Below are 18,913 nucleotides of genomic sequence, written 5' to 3'. Positions count from 1 at the left end.
CTGTTGTGCTCCTGGAGGGAGTCCTCGAACTTGAGCAGGGAGCCCCACAGACTGAACTCATACCAGCCCAGGAGACCCTGGTGGTTCACCACCCGTAACTGGAAGATCGAAGATGAATAAAATCTTCTTCCACATAAGTCCAGCCTCCTTGAATCTTTATTTTTCAGAATAGGAGCTGGTTGGCCCTGCCATTCCCTGTGGTTGACCGACTCGACCATCAGGGAGTTAGGAGCAGAGTGGGTGTATAAGCATTGGTGTGGGTACAAAATACTTGCCTTCCGCTCTCTTAGAGATGGGGGCCAATGAGGCCAGGGTTTGCCACAGGGCATTTGAAATTTTTGCCACTCTTTCGTGGAAAGGCAAGGCCACCCTGCCCAGTGCAGAGAAGGACAGTACATTAAACAGGGAGTCTGAGGGCTCCTCCATCTCCTCTGCTTGGAGGTGGAGGCTTGATGCTACCCTTTTTAAGGGTTCTTGGTGGACCACAAAGGCCTCATGTGGGCTGTAATTGCCTCATCTGGGGAGGGTGGGGAAGCTGGCGCAGTACTTCGTGTGTCCATCGGCACCAGAGGGTCCACCACCTGGTGGATCTCTGGACACAGTGCAGAGGATGTACATCCCACCAACTCCTTCCTCAGAGGTCTGGAGAGGGAGGCCGAACGCGAACAATGTTGACATTCGTGCCATGACAGGCTGCGATAGCCCCTCTGAGACGAAGACCTTTGGCGTTGTTTGTCTTGGTCCCATTGGTGTTTGCTCCTCAAGGTGGAGCGGTGCCAAGAGTCTCGGTCAGACGGAACCCAACCAGACAGTCTGGTGGGTGTCAAGGGCGATCTACGTGGACTTCTCCCTGAACGGTCCCTTGACTGAGTCTGGTACCGAGCCAGGGGTGACTGTGGAGATCCCAGCAGCAGCTTGCTTCTGGAGCACAAGGCTGACATCGGTGGTTCTCCTGGAACCGGCATGGACATAACATCCTGGGCCACCTGCAGGGCCTCCAGTGTGGAGGGCATCCGGACATCTGGGGAGGCCTGCTCCAAATGGGCCAGGCTACTCCACTAGACTTAAGTCGGAGGCCTAGAGGCCAGTGGGGATCAAGGATTGCCCAACATGGGTCTAGCCTCTGTCCCGGGTTTACTCCGGTGCCGCGGTGAAAAGGGCCTCTTCCTAGCCTTCCTGGCGTGCCCCAGGAACAGGGAGCAGTACCAACTAGTCGATGGTGCCAAAGGTTTGCCACGGACCACACCAACTGTGGACCAACCAACTCAGAGCAGCACGCTGGAGCTGGGGTCAGCGCCAACTCCATCAGAATAGCCCGGATCCTAATGTCCCTTTCTCTCTTGGTCCGAGGCTTAAACGACTTGCAAATCTTGCAGCAATCACTGAGATGGGTTTCCCCCAAACAACATAAACAGTCCGCGTGCGGATCACTCACTAGCATAGATCGCCTACAAGTGTCTCACGACTTAAAACCCAGGAAACAGGGCATGCCCCGGCCCAGGCACTCTAGCTAAACGAAACTAACTAAACAACTAACTAACTACAGTTACCATACGCTGAACAAACAAGCAGTTTTGGGGACGAGCTACAGGAAAGCTGGAGCAGAGCAGTTCTGAAGCACCTTCACTGGCAGCAAGAAGGAACTGAGTGTGGCAGGAGGGCGCAACGCCCCTTATACCACACCATGGAGGCGCCACTCCAGGGGTCGCTAGGGCGCTCCCCTATGGGTACTGCTAGGGGGAAAACTTCCGGCACCGGTGCTCATGGTGAGCACGCACCCCTATTGTGGAATACACATGAGCAATCACTCGAAGAAGAAATAAAATTTATCTTTGTAAAGCATCTCAATACTATAGCAATGGAAAAGCCCATGAGAAAATTAGTAATTTTGCATTCAGAACATGGTTCGAATAGTACACTGTAAATAAGGCCTAAAATCATACGTTGCATAAAGAGTATGAAACAAAATATTCATACATTCCAAGGCCAGAAGGGAACATTGTGATCATCTAGTCTGACCTCTTCTATAACACAGACTACAGAACTCCCCCAAAATATTTTGTAGTACATATATTTTAGAACAACATCCAACCTTAAGTTAAAAGTTGCCAGTGATGGAGAATCCACCACAATCCTTGATAAGATGTTTCAATGAATAATTACCCTCAGTGTTGGAAATGTACACCTTATACTGCATAGCTGCTCATTCAGCAGCAGCATCCTGTGCACTGAATGAGGGAGGTTTTTTTGTGGTCATGTAATTAAACACTGTAGATATGCATTACGATACAAGAGGGCCAAATTAAGGTTGCACACACAAATTTAATTCTGGCATCTCCCTAACTTTTGAATGCTTGACTTTGCAAACTTAGTGTTCCTTTAACATTGTTTGTGTATGTGCACATAATTATTATAAATATCCTAAGAAATAACTAGCAAATGTTTAAAATTCAACTCCATATTTGTGACTCCGAAAAGGTTCAAGGACAGTTCCCCAACTATCTTAAGGAAAACACAAAATCTCCAAGTCTAAGAATCCCATCTTGCTGCTTGGGCAGGTCACGTGCAGAGCTGCAGAAATCAAACAAACATTTAAGAATTCTCATTTCTGCACCCTCAGTACCTCAGCTTAAAATGAATAGATTTTGAATTCAAATCCACCAGTTTTCCATCCATGAGTACTCTAGATCCAGAATAGCTGTTCCCTAGTTATTTTCCACAACAGCACATGGACTCCATTTATTGATAACCTGAAAAACTAACTTCTCTTCTCTTATGGTCAATTTGGAGTTTGAAGTCACAATCAGATGATGTTTGTTGGTAGAATGAACAGCGTAAAACTACAACACAAACTGAACAACACAAGAAGTTGAAATCACCATGCTAAACCTTTCCTCTCTTGAGTAAACCTGAAACATGGAAATGGAACGTTAATAATTGTCTGAAGAGACTGCAAAGACAGCATTAGAATGTGGCCAGAGTAATCTAAGTGGATGGATTTTAATCTTGCAGTTCATTTTTTCTTTTTGCAACCTTTATCACCAAAATCACCCCAACAATCAATTCATGCTGCTGCTTTGACTACCCCTCAGTAGAAGCAGAGAAAAAACACAACAGGGTGCAGTAAGAGAGAAAAACATACCAAAAGGAATACAGAATAATCGGTGTTGCTGCCAGAATAAAAATCCATCAACAACAACAATCCATCAACAATTGGTGTTGCTCTAACAACAATACATGCTGTCTGCTCTGGGGAACTAGTATCAGAGGGGTAGCCGTGTTAGTCTGGATCTGTAAAAGCAGCAAAGAATCCTGTGGCACCATATAGACTAACGGACGTTCTGGAGCATGAGTTTTCGTGGGTGAATACCCACTTCTTCAGATGCATCTGTATTCACCCACGAAAGCTCATGCTCCAGAACGTCTGTTAGTCTATAAGGTGCCACAGGATTCTTTACTGCTTGTCTGGGGAACTAGGTGCATTACTACTGTACTTAGCTTGCAACAAAGTTTTTAACCATGCTACTCAAAATATATTATAAAAACAAAGCTGTATTTGTGGGGTCTATCTTGATGAGAAGATATGAAATAAAAGCATTAGGATCCAGTTTGGAATTACAGAAACATTTTACATTTACAAAAATCCTCTGAATAATAATTCTTCTGTATTACCTGTTTAGGGCCTACGCTTCCTGTGTCCCATTCTTTTTCTTCGGCAAATCGGAACTGTGTAAAAGAATCTCCTGTAGAAGGGAAGTAAAATGCAACTTTAATTTTAAACAAAGCAACAGGCATCCCCCAAAGCTCCCACACAATAAAAGTAAACTCATTAAGTCCAGATGAATAAAAACCTGCAATGTCTACATATATACACATTAATTTTTTTATATCACTTTCATTTAGGCCCCTGTAAGAAAGCATATCTAAGCTAAGACCCACAATGTGCTAAAATTTGCTCTGGTCTGCAGAAGAGTTACAAGACCGATATAAATATTTGAATCTACACACAGATAAGTCAGTAGATGACATCCTTTAGCTTAACAATGAAATAGAGCTTTAGAAGAAACTTTTCAATACCAGAGTACGGTAGGAAAGAGAAAACAAGTCTTCATGCAGTAACTCCTAAATGCTCAAAATTTAGAAAGCGAATAAGAACCCCAAACTTATTTTTAAAAAACTGCACAATTTTAAAGTAAATCTCATGATTTTTTGAATGCTTGTGATTGGTGATGTTCAATCAAGCCACTTGTGAAAGTTGATTTTCTGCTGAAAAAGGAAATAACTAAACCAAGTGGTTCTCTCTCTCTCATATTTTGACAATTGTGAGGATGATGTGAATGAGGCCAACCAACAACTCTGAGACACCACCTGCTACAAAGAACTTTTTACCACAATTCACCCACAAATTTAAGGCTAGCATCAAATCCTTCCCCAAACAATACCAAGAGAAACTCCACAACCTCATCCCCAAGGAACCCATCCCAAGAACCTCCCACATGCTTCTAAAGATACATAAACAAGGGAACCCTGACAGACCCATCAGATCTGATCACAGCACTCTTACTGAATGTCTGGACTCATAGAAACCATCCTCAAACTACTCACCACACTAAGTGCCAGTTTCCTCCATGACACAACAGACTTCCTCCAGAAATTCCACAACTTTAACAACGTCCCTTAGAACACCATCCTTGCCGCTATCAATGTCGCTTCCCTACATACCAAAATCTCTCACAATGACGGTATTGTTGCCTGCCTCATATTTCTACAAGACAATGGACAACACTCAGATATCCACCCCAAACACATCACCAAACTCATCCATTTTATCCTCACCCATAATAACTCTACATTCAACAACAAATACTTTGTCCAAACAATGGAAACAACCATGGGTACTAGGATGGCTCCCCAATACGCCAACCTCTTTATAGGCCACCTAAAGGAAGAAATTCTGGACAAATGTACCACAAAATCAATGACATACCTGAGATACATCAATGATATTTTCATCCTCTGGACAGATGACCTAAACTCCCTCATAGACTTCTACCACAACGTCAACAACCACTACCATTCCAACAAACTCCCTCTAGAATTCTCCCATTCCAGTATCAATTTCCTGGACACCATGATCAGCTTCAATGATGGAACCCTATAGGCAACTATATTCAAGAAACCTATGGATCAACACGCTTATCTTCACAGATCCAGTAACTACCCCAAAAACACCAATAAATCTATCATCTATAGCTAGGCAATCAGACACTATAGAATATGCTCTGAGGAGAAAGTCAGGGATAAATGCCTCAACATACTTAAAACTACCTTCACCAAACAGGGACATTCCACCAGAAAAGTAGATTGCATCATGGAACAAGCATCCCAAATACCACGAGAAAACCTGCTTCAAATCAGGGGGGAAAAAACAACCCTCTGACTGCACACTCCTAGTTGTCACCAGCCACTCCACAATAGAACCCATAGAGGGTACTGTTAAACAACTACAACCTATATTTGATGGAGACTAGATCCTGAAAGAAATCTTTCCCAAACCCACTCTTCTGGCCTTCAAACAATCCCCAAACCTCACCATGCTCATCATCAGAAGTAAGATTCCCACAGACCAGCCACCAATGTGATGACGTTGCCATAGCAACAGGTCTAAAACCTGCAGACATATTGCCACTACTACAATGATCAATGTTCCCCACAGCACACATTTCAAGATCCATATGTCCTACGGATGCCTATCACAACATGTGGTGTACCTTATCTAGTGTACTAAATGCCCCAATAATAACTACGTAGGTGAAAAAGAGATGATCAGTATGTTTTTAAAGAAACTCTCACAGAAAAATGATACAAGACAAAATTGCCATGTCACCCACTGGCAAACACTTTTCACAAAAGCATCATTCCACATCAAACCTTTCAGTCCTCATTGTCAAAGGAAACTTGCACAACACCTTCAAAAAATGAGCCTGGGGGCTTAAATTCATAGTTTTGTTAGACACTAAAAATCATGAACTCAATAAAAGACACTGGATTTATGGCACATTACAACAATTCATAACACACTAACCCTCCTTTGTCCTACAACTGCAGCAGGGTTAACAGCCCAGTTCACCTTGAATGGTCTCTTACAAAATATTAACTTCTGATGCAAAACAATCTGTTCCACCTTGCATTTATCTGTGACATACTGAGGGCTGGTCTACCCTGAAAAGTTTCATCATGATGGCCACGTCTCTCAGGGGTGTGGAAAATCCACATCCCTGAGAGATGCAGTTAAGCCAACCTAACCCTCAGTGTAGACAGCGCTAGGATGATGGAAGAATTCTTCCGTCAACCTAGCCATCCCTTCTCAGGGAGGTGGATTATCTACAGTGATGAAAGAATCTTTCTTGTCACTGTAGTAAGTGTCCAGACTGAAGCGCTACAGTGGCACAGCTGCAGCTGCGCTACTCGACCATTTTAAGCATAGACTTAGCCTGAGTACCTTTCCCAGCCCTGAAGAGCCCTACGTAAGCTCACCAGCTTGTCTCTTTCATCAAAGTAAGTTGGTCCAATAAAGGCCTCCTCGTATCTCAATGACACCATAACCATTCATAACTGGTCCTCCTCAGAAACACCAAAGATCCTTTGCATCATTTCCCATGATTCATCACAAGGAAGCAAGAGCTTCCACAGCTCTTCAAAGAAGTTACAACAGTGGCACCAGGATATATGGGGTGCCTTACACTTCTGAGAATGGTTGGTTGCAAAGCAACCGAACAAATCCACTACAACCGGAAACTCCTCTGGGATCAGGAGCTGACCTGCGAGTCCCCACTCCCAAACAACTGCTGCCCATTGTTTCTGGGGGTCACAGAGACCCAGAGGTTGAGAATTGCTATATTAAACTATAGATGAAATATACCCTTTAACTGGGCTTTTAAAATACAGTGACAAAGCATGCCTTTCAGATGGAAAAGCAATAACTACAATTCACAGAAGCACATTTAATGCAAATTAGGTTAATGAGAATGTTGGTCTACCCAATTATCTTTTCAAAAATTTCTTTAGCCTGAAAATAACTTCCTTTTACACTATGAATACTAATAAAACAACATCATACAATGACTCTGAGCTCCTTTCAAATACAAAAGCGTATTTATGATAGATTACAATCCTTATGAAGTACTATTTATATTTCAAAACAGTTTACAAATATACTCAAACATATTTAATTGAATATGAAACATTAACTTTGTCATCTTTTACAGTAAGTTTTAATAGTAATTATTGCACAAACTGCAATTTTAAAATGAAATGACAGGACCTCTAAAACAGAGCAGATTTTTCTATCACTAAAAATGCCATTTATCCAATTAAAGAGATGATTTAAACAGAATGCATGTTTTATACCCAAATTAAACTGCATAGTATTAGCCTGCTGATTTTTTTCATATGAATAACACACTCATTTGCAACGTCTAACAGAAAATTGTCAATATTCTTTGAAATGTTTTTAAAATGAAATAATAATACATTATGCCCAAAGTTTAAAAGGTGAATCTCTAAACTGGAGGAAAGAACTGACAAATGTTTTTAACAATGATTTGCCGCTCAGTATTGTATACCATTTGTCTTTTGTCTGAAATTTCATATACTACTTCATTAAAAACAAGAGAGATAAAAGGTTACAGATATTTGTATATGTGCAAATACGTATCTTTAGCACTTCATGTATCTGAATAAATTTATATTATTAGAAAAATCCACAATACAATGTAATCCCTATAGAACTATGATATGACTGTGCCCAAAGGTATTATAAGGGTAACAAGCGAAAGGTCAAATGAACTTCCTTGCCCATAATTTTATCTTCTCCAAAGTGGGTACTCACTGCTCCATCAGTCCCTTACTGGGTTCTCCTTCTTTAATCACTCATATATTGGGAATGGAATTCAAGGTTCCCCCTTTAATTTTTTTTTTTTTTAAATCGAGCTGCTTGTCTGCAGCTCCTGCTGGTACTCTAGAGGAAATATAGTAACTTTCAGACCCCAGGCATACTTCCAAAGCTCATGAGACTCAGAGAGCTAAGCCATATTAGAAAAATTAATATTGAAATTTAAGGGATCTCCAACAGGAACAGAAGACCCTCTTGATTGGTGGAACTAGAAAAATGCCCCTATATACTATATGGTTCAAAGCTGACAATGAGTAATTTATTGTGTCAGGCTAGAGTATTGCTGAGAACAGATCTGGCCAAGAACCAGGTAATCTGAGCTTCCTCTTAGAATCCCCTCTGAATTCTTTGGACCTTTGGTAACTAAGGATGTAAGCAGAGATTACACAGGTCATAATTTCTCATAAGACAAAGGAGGAAGATTCAAAGCCCCTTTTTAGTGAGTTCTTACTCTGCTGGCTCACAAAATCCCCAAGTGCCTCTGCTCAATCCACTGAGATCAAAATTTGCCTTTGTTGTTGTCATAAACAGATAGCTAAGGGTTAATGTCTCTTTCACCTGAAGCACCTGACCAGAGGACCAATCAGGAAACCGGATTTTTTCAACTCTGGGTGGAGGGAAGTTTGTGTCTGAGTCTTTGTTCTCTGTCTGCCTGCTGTCTCTGAGCTTTGGAGAAGTAGTTTTACTTTCTAATCTTCTGTTTCTAAGTGTAAGGACAAAGAGATCAGATAGTAAGTTATATGGTTTCTTTTCTTTGGTATTTGCATGAATATAAGTGCTGGAGTGCTTTGATTTGTATTCTTTTTGAATAAGGCTGTTTATTCAATATTCTTTTAAGCAATTGACCCTGTATTTTGTCACCTTAATACAGAGAGACCATTTGTATGTATTTTTCTCTCTTTTTTATATAAAGCTTTCTTTTAAGACCTGTTGGAGTTTTTCTTTACTTCAGGGAAATTGAGTCTGTACTCACCAGGGAATAGGTGGGAGGAAGAAATCAGGGGGAGATCTGTGTGTGTTGGATTTGCTAGCCTGATTTTGCATTCCCTCTGGGTGAAGAGGAAAGTGCTTTTGTTTCCAGGACTGGGAACGGAGAGGGGGAGTCACTCTGTTTGGATTCACAGAGCTTGTGTCTGTGTATCTCTCCAGGAGCACCTGGAGGGGGGAAGGGAAAAAGGATTATTTCCCTTTGTTGTGAGACTCAAGGGATTTGAGTCTTGGGGTCCCCAGGGAAGGTTTTTCAGGGGGACCAGAGTGCCCCAAAACACTCTAATTTTTTGGGTGGTGGCAGCAAGTACCAGGTCCAAGCTGGTAACTAAGCTTGGAGGTTTTCATGCTAACCCCCATATTTTGGACGCTAAGGTCCAAATCTGGGACTAAGTTATGATAGTTGTAGACTGAATTTGACTGATTGGTTCAACAGTTGTTGGGATAACATCTAAGCCAACTAACTGCTAGTGGACCTCTTCCTCTATAGACTGGACTATTCAGAGTCCACAACCTTTTCCTAAGATTCTGATCACAGAACAATCCATTTGCTCTTCTTATTCCACTTCACTTTAACAGGGGCTTAAAGTTGGAGGGAGCTGGAGGAAAAGGTCTTACTTTTAAGGTAGAATAAATCAAGTCTAGCAGCCTCTTAACTTTTTCTTGTAGGCACTGGCAACCCGAATCACTGAACTTATCTGATGCTGATCAGGAGAGCTCATTTTCCATGAATGGCTTAAGTGACCGCTTGAGAAACTGACCAACTCTCCCAAGAATGAAGATCACCAAAGTCTCTTTTTCCTAGAGGTTTTTTCCCCTTTGGAGGTTAGATTTTGGCTGGGAAGAGCCAGGAGAAAATAATTTTAAGATTTAATTCAAGGGAATGCAAGACCAGTGATACCTATGAGATCTGAGCAAGTTTGTGCGGATCCAGACAGCAGGAGAGAGAGTAGTGTCTGGAGTCTTCCATGAAGATTCAAGACCCAATGATATTTTCCATGAGGAAATAGAGGAGAGGTCCTCCTCAAAATCTTTTAGTTTTAGATAGAAAATCAAGGCTTGTGAGGTGGGTAGAATTAAGAACTGCCCATAAGGTATAAAGCAGTAAACACATCAATATGTGATGGGTGGAGCAGCAGTTACCCACATGGAGAAGGAAAGGGGCAAGGCAAAGGTGAGGGAGAAAGAACCTGTACCTGTAAGTTCCATGGCTAGTCACAAATATAAAGACATTCTGAAAACATCATGGTAACTGCAAAAACAAAAATCAAGTGCTTTGTGATGTCACCAAAACCCTGAGATGTGTGTTGTTATTTCTTCTTATTTTTCCTACATTGTTCTTTATGAACCAGTGTATCCACAGTTATCACTTACATACAAACATGCCAATAATTAAAATACTGTAAAAAGTGTCTTAGATTTTCCTTAATTTATATTTCATTCTTCTACAAAGTTATTTGTACATTTAAATTGATAATAGACGTGATGATAGCAAATCCATGAGATACTTCAAATAATAAAAAAGTTCTAAGATTTTTATTTTATCTCTGATAATATAGAAAACTAAATGTCCAAATGCAAAGCTTTACCCAAAATAAGGGGCTATGATGGAATGAATGGTCCTGCCTTGAGCAGGGGGTTGGACTAGATGACCTCCTGAGGTCTCTTCCAATCCTGATATTCTATGATATTAAAGTCATGAAGCCTATAGGGAAAGCAGCCAAGGAGAGTTAAAGACTGCAACAAATGTAAGAGAAATAACAACAGAACAGAAGAATGTAGGGAGAGTGGAAATAGTATGGTAATACTAGAAAGGAAAAAACAAGGAAGTCAACTGGAGACTAGAAAGAATGAAATACTATGCATGAGAAAGCTGACTGGTGAAAAAAATCATTATAGAATAAATGTTACAAAGCGATTCCTTCAGTTTCACAAAAGAAATCACTGTTATCTCCACAGACATTCTTAACACCTCCTTAATGGTGGTTTCAATTAACTTCAACAGCAGCCCTTCAGATAATCCTCCATGAGGTCAGTGAATTTCTCAGGGTACAGAAATATAATGTACAACAATTTATTAATGAAGTTGTGCAGCTTTAGTTCCCTTCCCACTAACTTGCTTACAAACAACTACCTCTGCTATCAGTAAGAAATGGAGGAGCCCATGGGCCCACAGGATCCGAAAGATAAACACTAAAACTTATTTAAAGGCATTAGCAAGAAAACAAAAATTACAGAGCAGCCCAATGTATATTATTTATATTTTTGTAAATTGACCAGTCAAAGAAGAACATTTCCTTATATTTTTCCACAAGCAGAGAGTCAATCCTGCCATAATTTTGGACAATTTCTTAGGAGCTCTCTCAGCAAATATCACCAACTTCTGCTTTTTAAATGTTTACTTTTAAAATTTTGTTTAAATTTCAATGTAGCCTACGCTCTCACTAATGCAATCTTTCACTTTGACTAAGTCTTTCATTAAGACTGCAAATTTCTTCTACCAGTGTGATTGTGTGACTTGCACCAGTATAGCAATATATTGAATAAATACAGATATTTACCAAGTGAAACTAACTACATGCAGCAAAATCAAGGAGTCTCTAGGGGTGTATCTACACAGCAATAAAAAAAGACCTATGACAACAAGGGTCAGAGCCAGGGTCAACTCGTTCTGCGGGGCTAAAAATAACAGTGTCAAAATTTGTGCTTGGGCTTGAGCCCAGGCTCCAAAACCTAGTGAGAAGGGAGGGTCTCAGAGCCTGGGCTGTAGCTTGAGCCCAAATGTCTACACTGCTACTTTAAACTCTGCGGAGGAAGCCCCATGAGCCCAAGTCAGCTGACCCTGGCTCAGAGACTCACTGCGACAGGTTTTTTTTTTTTTTTGCACTGTCTAGACATACCCTAAGAGATCTGAATCTATTAATTTTAATCAGATATTATTAAGATCAGTACATTGCAATTATCCTACAAAGTCAATATGTTATCAAGGACCCGAAAGCTATTTCTAAATAACATGCCACCATAACTAATACGTTTTAAACAACCTATATTGTCCCTGGCTCTGTCATTCACTATCAGGTTTGCAAATAATATAGTACAAACCTGTTTCAGAATATTTATGCAACGGCTTGACATAAGATTTCAAAAACTACCAGCAGCCAATGTGCCTCTGAACAACAGTTTTAGCTGATTAGTCTGAAAAATTAGTTTGATTAGTTATTTAGAGACAGAAACTAAAAGAAAATTTATCGCAAAATTACATTATGGAATTAAATGTTTAGTATACATTTAGCTCCATCTTAAACAAGACAAGATGAAGCTTGTTATTGTACATGGATATGAAGGCTATTATATCAGGTATTTTTCTGGAATTAATTAAATTAAATACTTTGAGTTTTTATATGCACATAGAAGGGGAGGATGTATTTCCCTACAATCAGTGAAACCGGAATGTCTTAATGCATCACAAACTTTGATACTGGCAAACCTGAAATAGTTCTCAGGTCCCATCTACACTACAAATGTAACTCTATCAATGATCCTTACAGACTACACTACAAACTAGAAAGCACATTTGTAACCAAATTATGGGACAACTGTACTGGAAGCAGATTCCACGATATTATTGCATGGTGCTCGCAACAGCAGGAAGTATCACACACACACGCCAGTATCACACACACACTTTAAATCTGATCAATTTTCAATATCAGAAATACAAACCTAGTTAATTTTAGAAGATTTTCTTCAGTTTAAAATATAAGAATAAAAGCCTTTAAAATATATGATAATAATTCAGACATTTAAAAATCTCAAATTTTCATGCCAACAAGACAGTAAATCTAGCACCATTAACAGAGCTTCAAAATACTGTGCAATTAAATTTCCATGGCATATTTTCTAACTCATTTCTTCCAGTAGTAAGTGATCTTTCTAGGTTTTCCCCCTTAAAGTTGTTCATCAGTTGCACGGGTTAACAGAATGAAAGCTAAAAACATGCCCACCACTATTTTTAAATTTCTGGCTGGCTATGTACAGTCGTACGTATAAAAGAGCCACCTAGGACGTTCAGAGGAAGACTACAATATTTTTAACAATTTGCTTTGTCATCTACAGCTGGGCCCCCATTGTTTACTTGGCCCATTGAGAGAGAGAGAGAAAAAGGAAAAAAAAGTACTATACCACATGCCTCCTCCCTCTGCCATTTTTAGGTACTGCATGCACTAGTTTTATTGATAAACAAAAATTAATAAATAAGGAATCTTTTTGTATAAAATAAGCTCTATATTCTATTTTAATTAGTTTACCCCAGACAAGGTGGGGAAGGGGGGTGGGGGAGGAGGAAAAAAGGAAGGACATACGTTGCATAACTATAATTTCCTCGGTACCTAAACCCTCTTATAAGTCAATAAGGCAAGTTTCACATTTATATATTGCTTATAGCAAAAAAAGAAAAAGCTTGTAACGGAAAACAAAGTCAGACTAAGCTATGCTATGGTATCAGAGGAGTAGCCGTGTTAGTCTGGATCTGTAAAAGCAGCAGAGTCCTGTGGCACCTTATAGACTAACAGACATATTGGAGCATGAGCTTTTGTGGGTGAATACGCACTTCGTCAGATGCATGTATTCACCCACGAAAGCTCATGCTCCAATATGTCTGTTAGTCTATAAGGTGCCACAGGACTCTTTGCTGCTTATGCTATGGTAGTTTGCATAAACAACCTCCAGCAGACTGTCTTCCCCATGTGTTACTGCCTTTTTTCATGGTGGATAATTGTATAGCTGAAACATAATATTTACATGATTAAGTTTGATTACATGTTTCTTTAGTACAGCTCTTAGCTGCAACATGAATACACACTATTGGAACAATCTGTATTGAACACAATAAACATATATTCAAAACTTCACACAAAACCATATAGCTATTCATATGAAGCTACCCTTCCAAGGACAGGAAGCTGAATTCTTCTCTAATATTCACTTCTTTCCTGAGCAAATAATAAAATGGAATTTCAGTATCATGTTATTGATTCTCTGTAAAATTACATTTAAACATTTGGTTAAGTTAAAGCTCGTCACCTTCAACATTAGCTTTTTTCCTTAAGAAAAGCCTTATGGCACTGTTCAGCATTGTGAATTTTTTCAAAGTTACTAGTTTCTGACTTTTTATTTATTTTTAAATATAAAATATAACCAGCTTGCTGGTCAAGTTAACCAAAATATAATAAAAAAAGACTTCATTGGAGATCTGGTCACTGGCTTTTGAATTATACCATCTATGTGAAAACTGATGTGAAATTGGGAGAACCTACAGCGGAAATTCATAAATTAATTTCCTCAAACAAATAATTATATTTAGAACACCAGTGCGCTAGGTAAGTCCCTAACCCTAAAGGTGTTAGGATGTAAACCAGAACACACACAAATAAGGGATAGGGGCTGGTATGGAATGAAAAAAGCAGTGATCTAGGCAGTAAGCTAGAGCACACAGTTTGTTTTCACCACAATTTTTGCAGAGCAAGGGGGGGGGCATCTGGGAAGGAATACTATAGACACATAATAAGTTAATGGTCCCATACCTATGTAGTTTAGAACTGACAAGAGCCAAGAAATTCTGAAGAAAAGCCAAAACTACATCCTTAACCCACACCTTACATAGGTATTGCAGCTCATAAATTAAGCAAGATCCTCCACTATTCTGAACCACATTGTATCCAGGAGCTATGAAATATTCCATAACTGATATTATTTGCATTTGGTCTAGAAGCTTCAATTTGTTTTGATTTGTAGACAGATTTGGCTTTTACAGTGTTTCTAAATCCAGATTTTATAAATGTGGCAATGTGTAATACAATGTTTAATTTCAAACTAAGCAATCATTTCAAAGACACTTTTCTCCTCTGCCAAAAAAAGTGGCATACTCCTTTAAGAAGTATTACATATGCTCTCCACACTGTCATAATCCCCCCTCCAAAATGTGAAAGAACACACAGCATATAGTTTTTCCTTCTCAACTGCTTCCATAATTTGGTTTATGATTTTTCCTCCATGCTCCCTGCATAGTCAATATAATATTCTGATCAGATTTCTAATAGTTTTATTGGAGCGTCTGTTGATTCTCTCTTTCAATACATGACAGGAGTTAATAGACGTAGGCCCTGTCTATATTAGAAACTGGTCAATAGAGTTATAGTGGCATATAAGGTTTATATATCACTTGCGCGCATGCATACTTGACTGCTTGCATTGGTGCTGCGCATGCTCACCGGGAGTGCTTGTGTTGGTACAAAGTGCAGTGCACCATTGCATCTGCTGCAATAACTTCACAACATGTTGTGGGACAGAAATGATTTGTCCAGCAATCTCTGGGAACAGGGGGACAAGCTCCTAGTGTTGGTGTCACTCTGGCATAATCCTAGGTAACTCGGAAAGGGGGTAGACCACAAGTGTCAATGAAGCCCTCCTGTTGTAGGCCTCAATGAACCAATGTTCCTCCATGTTCAACACTTTGTGTAACCTAGTGTAACCTAATGTACTAATAGTTGCAAAAATGTAATGTCAGCAGTTAGCTTTTGGTTGTAACAGCCAGTTCTCTGCTGTAATACATTGAAGCTAGGCTAAAGCAAGTTTCAAGGCCACTTTTAGATACAGCATACATGTCTCTGCAGTAGAAAGTGGGAGAGAGAGGGGGAAAACAAAGAAATGTGTGCGAAGAGAATGCTGCAGCTGAACAGAAGAGGGAGGGGAAACGGGGGATTGCTAGTCAGTGAGAAAAGTTCTCATGAATATAAAGGAACAGACTGCTTGTTTTAGGTGTGCTTGATCTGAGTCATTCTCCCTGCACCGCTTTGAGATCTCAAATAAACTTGGTTTGCTTCTCCACCCTGGTGTGTTTATTGGCGCGGCACACCAGGCGACGGACCCCCCTGCTGTTGCTTGGCCTCAGGCAGTTATCTGCCGGCAACACTAGCATGCAACTTTCTCTGTCCCATAATGCAATCCATATCCTATAAATCTGTGCTTTTTAAAAAAAAATATCATAAACCAACACAGCACTTTCTGGTGTCTGCTATCTCTGACAGAAGCATTGAACCCGAGCTCAGCACTATTCTAATGAATGTTGCTAATGCAGGATGCATGATTCTCCTGTATTTGCAGACCCACAGGAAGTACCGGAACAATGGGGTACATAATGATTGATTGGAAGACAGTTTGCTGAAGGAAACAGTAAGAAACAATTCAAGGTTGTTGGTGACGTTCATGGAGCAGATGCAGAGGATGCAGCGCTATTTCTGGGTCCAAGAAATGAGCACTGGTGGGATTGCAACATAATGCAGGCTTCGCATGAAGAGCAGTGGCTGCAAAACTTTCAAACGCAAAATCTACATTTTAGATTTGGGGGCTTAGCTCAATTCAGCTCTCCAAACGCAGGGACACCAGAATGAGGGCTGCATTGACAGCGGAGAAGAAAGTGGCGATCACACTCGAGAAGTCTGCAATGTCGAACTGATACCAATCAGTGCAAAATCATTTTGGAGTAGGAAAATCCAAGCTGGGGTCATTGTCATGCAAGTGAGTAGGTCCATTAATCATCATCTGCTGTGCAGAACTGTGACTGTGGGCAATGTGCAAGACACAATGGATGGAGTTGCAGCAATAGGGGTCTCAGAACTGTGGTGGGGTAACAGACTGCATGCATAACCCTATTTTGGCACCAGCCAACCTTGCCACAGAGAACATCAATGGAAGAGGCTACTTTTCTATGATTACAGAAGTGTTGGAGGATTACTGCAGACACTCCAAAGGTATCAGTGCAGGCTGGTTAAGGAAGGTGCATGACACTCCCACCTTTAAGAACAATGGACTGTTCAGAAAGCTGCAAGCAGGGACATTCTTTCCCACCAGCAGATTACCACTGGCAGTATTGAAATGCAAACAATTATTCTGGGGGACCCAGTGCACCTATTGCTCCCCTGGCTATGAAGTGGTACTCTTGACACTTTGACAAGGAAAGATTCAACTTCCAGCTCAGCAGGTGCAGAAGGACAGCTGAATGTACTTTTAGTAGGTTAAAGGGATGTTGGTGGTCTTACCTCACAAGATTAGATCTCACTCGGAAAAATATTCCAGTGTTAATATCTGCCTGCTGTGTACTGTGCATAATATTTGTAAAGCAAAAAGGGAAAAGCTGCCACCAGGGTGGAGGGCAGAGGTAGAGTATCTGTCAGCTCACTTTGAACAGTAGGGCACAAAGGCTCAACATGGTGGGAAGCTTTGAAAGAGTACTTCAATAGTCAGCCACAGCACTGTTCTGTGTTGGAGGTTCTCTGGGCCTGGAAATTTGGGGGCTGCTAGGAACTGCGTAGGTCTTGCTGTACATTTGTAAATGTGACCGTGTGTCTTCTTGAACCTATGAATTACGTGGTACTTGCTGTACAAGTGCTGTATGCTTTGAATGATGCTGTGCATTCTACAATCAGTGTTGTGAACTAATAAAGATAATTTTATTCTCCAAAAATTGAAATCTGAGTGGCAAAACCAGGCAAATAACGAAGTGCAAAAAAACAACAGATAATGCAATACAAACTTTTAACATAAATTAACGGAATGGAACTTTAAAACTGGAAAGGCAGTGCATATTTCAGTGCACAAACATAGTGAGTTGTGGCTGCACATACACAAATCATGGTTCTCACAGGTCAGCATATGTGAAATTGTGGTTTTCCTTGCTGTTCTCTAGCACAGAGTGGTAAGGATAAGGATGCAGACCATGATGCCACATGGTATGTTGGGGAGTGTAGGAAGCTGCTAATACAGAGTTCTCTAAGGACTACAAAAGGCTCAGGAGACCAGGATTTTTGGACCTGTAGGTCAACTAAGGCCTGAAGGATTTGAGTCTGTTACCTGAGAAGACCAATTACATACTAGTGCATCTCCCTCTCCTTTTCTTGCTGCAATTCCTGGTCCTTTCTCCTGTCCTTTTTCCATGTGCATGCTATCGGCCACGTTGGCCCTCCAGGCCCTTAGTTCACAGTCCAGTGCAGCAACGGCTTGCAGGATCTCATTGAATACATCCTCTTTTTTCTCTTCCTCATCCAGGTCAGGCATTCTACACGTGTGGACGGAGCATCCATCAAAGATGCAATGGCAGAAGCTGCCAGTAAAAACAGAGACAGATGTATCACTGGATTTACAATCACAAAAGAAAGGGAAAGAAAAGTTTCAAATCTCCTTTCTCTTATTCAAACAAACACTTTTAGTAAGACATGCTTATTGGCACTTCAGCTTTGCAGTGCCTCTGCGCAGCACCACTCCCCAGCCACGGTGAGTATGGCCTGCTGGGGGAAAGGGCGGGGCAGGATTTTCAGTTGCATGAAGAAATAACAAATTTCAGTCCCTATTCCATGAGTACGAGTACAGGATAGGCCAACGACACTGAATATTGGCAGTTTTCCACAGGTGATGGTGGTTTTAGTGGATATTTCACTCTAGAGGGTAACAAAGGCACAGAAAGCACAGATGCTACTGGAGTCCTAATGCTGGCTGGGCCCATACGCCACTAGCCTATTTACTGCAATGGTGCCAATTGACTCATCACAGAGGACAGTGGGAAAATGTCTTACCGCAGAGGAAGAAATGAGGCAGTCATCCCTAGAAACTTTTGGGAGAGGATTGAAAAGTTTGTAGCTGTGTCTTGTTAAAGTGGGGATGGACAATTTAAACATTGTAAGGAAAAATGCATGTGCACTCTTATCTCAAGTCCCTTCCCCTTCATCGGGCTCATCTGTGCTCAACTGGCAAAACTGGCTAGACTGTGACCGAATTTCAAACAGGCCATAGATCACAACATGGCTGGCGCCTCCATCCATATCTCCAACCTCTTGCTTCTCCTCCTCATTGTTCATGATAAAGGTCTCTGTCTTAGGCTCCTCCAAGGTGCTCACAGTGGTCTGCAGCGTGCTGGTGAGG

General features: G+C 40.8%; 1 protein-coding gene across 2 annotated transcripts in view; it reads right to left on the bottom strand.

Annotated features, from left to right (window-relative positions):
* Positions 1 to 18,913, bottom strand: part of AVEN (apoptosis and caspase activation inhibitor) — a 196,146-nt gene that overhangs the window by 14,238 nt on the left and 162,995 nt on the right. For both annotated transcript variants that reach the window (XM_050954860.1, XM_050954861.1), the window contains exon 3: positions 3,673 to 3,743. In XM_050954860.1, the coding sequence (XP_050810817.1) occupies positions 3,673 to 3,743 (71 nt within the window). The remainder of the gene's footprint in view (positions 1 to 3,672; positions 3,744 to 18,913) is intronic.

This window comes from Gopherus flavomarginatus, chromosome 5 (genome assembly GCF_025201925.1).
Source record: "Gopherus flavomarginatus isolate rGopFla2 chromosome 5, rGopFla2.mat.asm, whole genome shotgun sequence".
NCBI classification, from domain to species: Eukaryota; Metazoa; Chordata; order Testudines; family Testudinidae; genus Gopherus; species Gopherus flavomarginatus.
The sequence above is the reverse complement of the archived record's forward strand: the minus strand, read 5'-3'. Positions and strand labels throughout refer to the sequence as shown.